We start from the raw sequence: 2,019 nt of genomic DNA on the forward strand, positions 1-2,019 counted from the left end.
CCAAGTGAGCTCCCATCCCTGTCCCCAAAGTGCCTCAAAACACAGTGAGTCTCGGGCTCCAACAACGTGGTTTTGGTCCAGCACCCATTTGGAAGATGCTGCACCCACCCAGCTGCTCCTGAGGCAAAGAGCTTGGCTTTTGCTAGAGGAGACCCTGCTTGCTTGAGGGATGCGACAGCAACGCTGGGCTGTGGCTTTCATCCTGCCTTTTTTCTCCTTCTACTTATATACGCTACAAATACATAAGGGGAGCCTGACATAGGAATAACCCCAGACGCGGGTACTGGGGCAGCCTCTGAAAGGCTCTGCTGGTTACTTACTGCTCATAAACCGTGTATTCAGTGTGCATCTTCCAGCCGGCGCGTGGCGGGAAGGGGAATGTGTTCAGGGCACCTGTGGTCCAGAAAAAGGCAAACTGGAGGGAGTCCTGCTCCTGCTGGGATCCTTCCCAGGTTCTTGGCTGATCCTTGTGGGATGGAGGGTGCAGACGGGGGTCACGGTGCCTGCTCTCACTGTTGCTTTGTCCGCAGGAGCAGAGGGGAGCAGGATGCTGCCGGACGCCGTGGTGCTGCTGGTGGTGGTGGTGATGGTGGTCGGCCTTCGCTCGGCAGCGGGAGGCGGCGTGGGGGGCTATGCCCAAGTGAAGTACATGCAGCCCATGGTGAAGGGACCCCTAGGACCCCCATTCCGCGAAGGCAAAGGGCAGTACCTGGGTAAGGGATATGCTCTGTGGGGCAGGGGGACACGGGGATGTGCAGAAGGGACTGGAGCATCTGCAGCCATCAGGCGCTCGTCATCCCCTCACCCTTGGGTCAGTGCCCCCAGGGCGCAGCCTGGATGGGTGCTGCTGCCCAAAGCGTCTTTGGCCAAGCACGGAGGGACTGTTTAGTTCTCCTTGACGCAGTGCAGAAGGACAAGGATGGGCACAGAGAGAGGCTCACCAAAGTAGAGCACCCTTGGGTCCCTCAAGCTGGGAGCCAGTGCACAAAGGGGACCCACAAGCCTTTTGCTCCCACCCTGCTGCATGCTTGCTGGTAGCTTTGAGACACAGCCCAGTTGCTCACCATCTCTCCCTCTCACTGCATGTTAAACCTGAGCTGTCCCGGAAAGGCTTTTTCCACTCCTCCACCTATTCCGTTTTCCCTGTCTGCGTTTCACACCAGCTGGGAAAGGAAAGACGGCCAAGGCCAGAGCTGAGCGCCAGCCTGGTGAGGGAAGAGCAGCAGAGACGTTCCCTCCCTGGGAGAGCAGTGACAGAAACTCCACGAGTCTTAAATCACTCCCCACTGAGCTACATGTGCTGCGCACAGCCAGGGCTCCAGCACCGCTGCCAGCCCAGAAAAATGCGCCCTGAGCTCCCCTGCCCGCACACCCCTGCTCTTGTCCTGTCCTCTTGCCAGCCCAGGCTCCTTTTAGCCCCCACCCTGACCACAGGCACTGGAGGTTGGAAGGCACAGGGGGGCCCATCAACACCCCCCACCGTGGGTTATTAGTCCATAGTATTTGCCCCCACCTTGGGGAACTGCTCAGGGATCTGTGCAAACAGCAAGTATTGAGTGCGACTGAGTTTCTGCAGCGCTTTGCAGCTCATCGGGGTGCCCCCTGTCCCAGCACCTCCCCAGGGTGCACCCAGGGCAGCAGCAGCACCTTCAATTCAAGGATGGAGGAAGGTGTGAGGTCTTTCCTTGATCCCAAACACAGAAGTCCCAGCACTCTTCCCCCAGCCAGCTGCTGCTGGCAGCACTGTGGGATGGGGCAGTGCTGGGGCTCAGGTGCCTGGATCCCCCAGGTTGGTGCTCTGCTCTCAGGAAGAGCTGTTGGAGCCCTCCCCATGTGTTCACACAAACCCAGACCCTCCAGGGAGCCAAAATCTTGGCTCTGGGAGGAGAAACTGGAGAAGGCTGGGCTGCGGGTGCCTGATTTACTGCTGGGCGGAATGGCTTATCAGGAGTTCAGCTCAGCACATATGTCAGAAAACACACAGCAAAACCTGGAGCTGAAGCATGCTACGAGCCCCCC

At 58.8% G+C, this 2,019-nt stretch overlaps 1 protein-coding gene across 1 annotated transcript in view; it reads left to right on the top strand.

Annotated features, from left to right (window-relative positions):
• Nucleotides 1-530: 530 nt before the first annotated feature.
• The window catches only part of LOC104403515 (collagen alpha-2(VIII) chain-like), a gene marked incomplete at both ends in the record, with an annotated part of 5,772 nt that continues 4,283 nt past the window's right edge, over nucleotides 531-2,019 (top strand). Inside the window, one exon of the mRNA XM_010011668.1 lies at nucleotides 531-713. Coding sequence (XP_010009970.1) covers nucleotides 531-713 — 183 coding nt within the window. The remainder of the gene's footprint in view (nucleotides 714-2,019) is intronic.

This window comes from Nestor notabilis, unplaced genomic scaffold, assembly GCF_000696875.1.
Source record: "Nestor notabilis isolate BGI_N333 unplaced genomic scaffold, ASM69687v1 scaffold17423, whole genome shotgun sequence".
In the NCBI taxonomy this organism is placed as follows: domain Eukaryota; kingdom Metazoa; phylum Chordata; class Aves; order Psittaciformes; family Psittacidae; genus Nestor; species Nestor notabilis.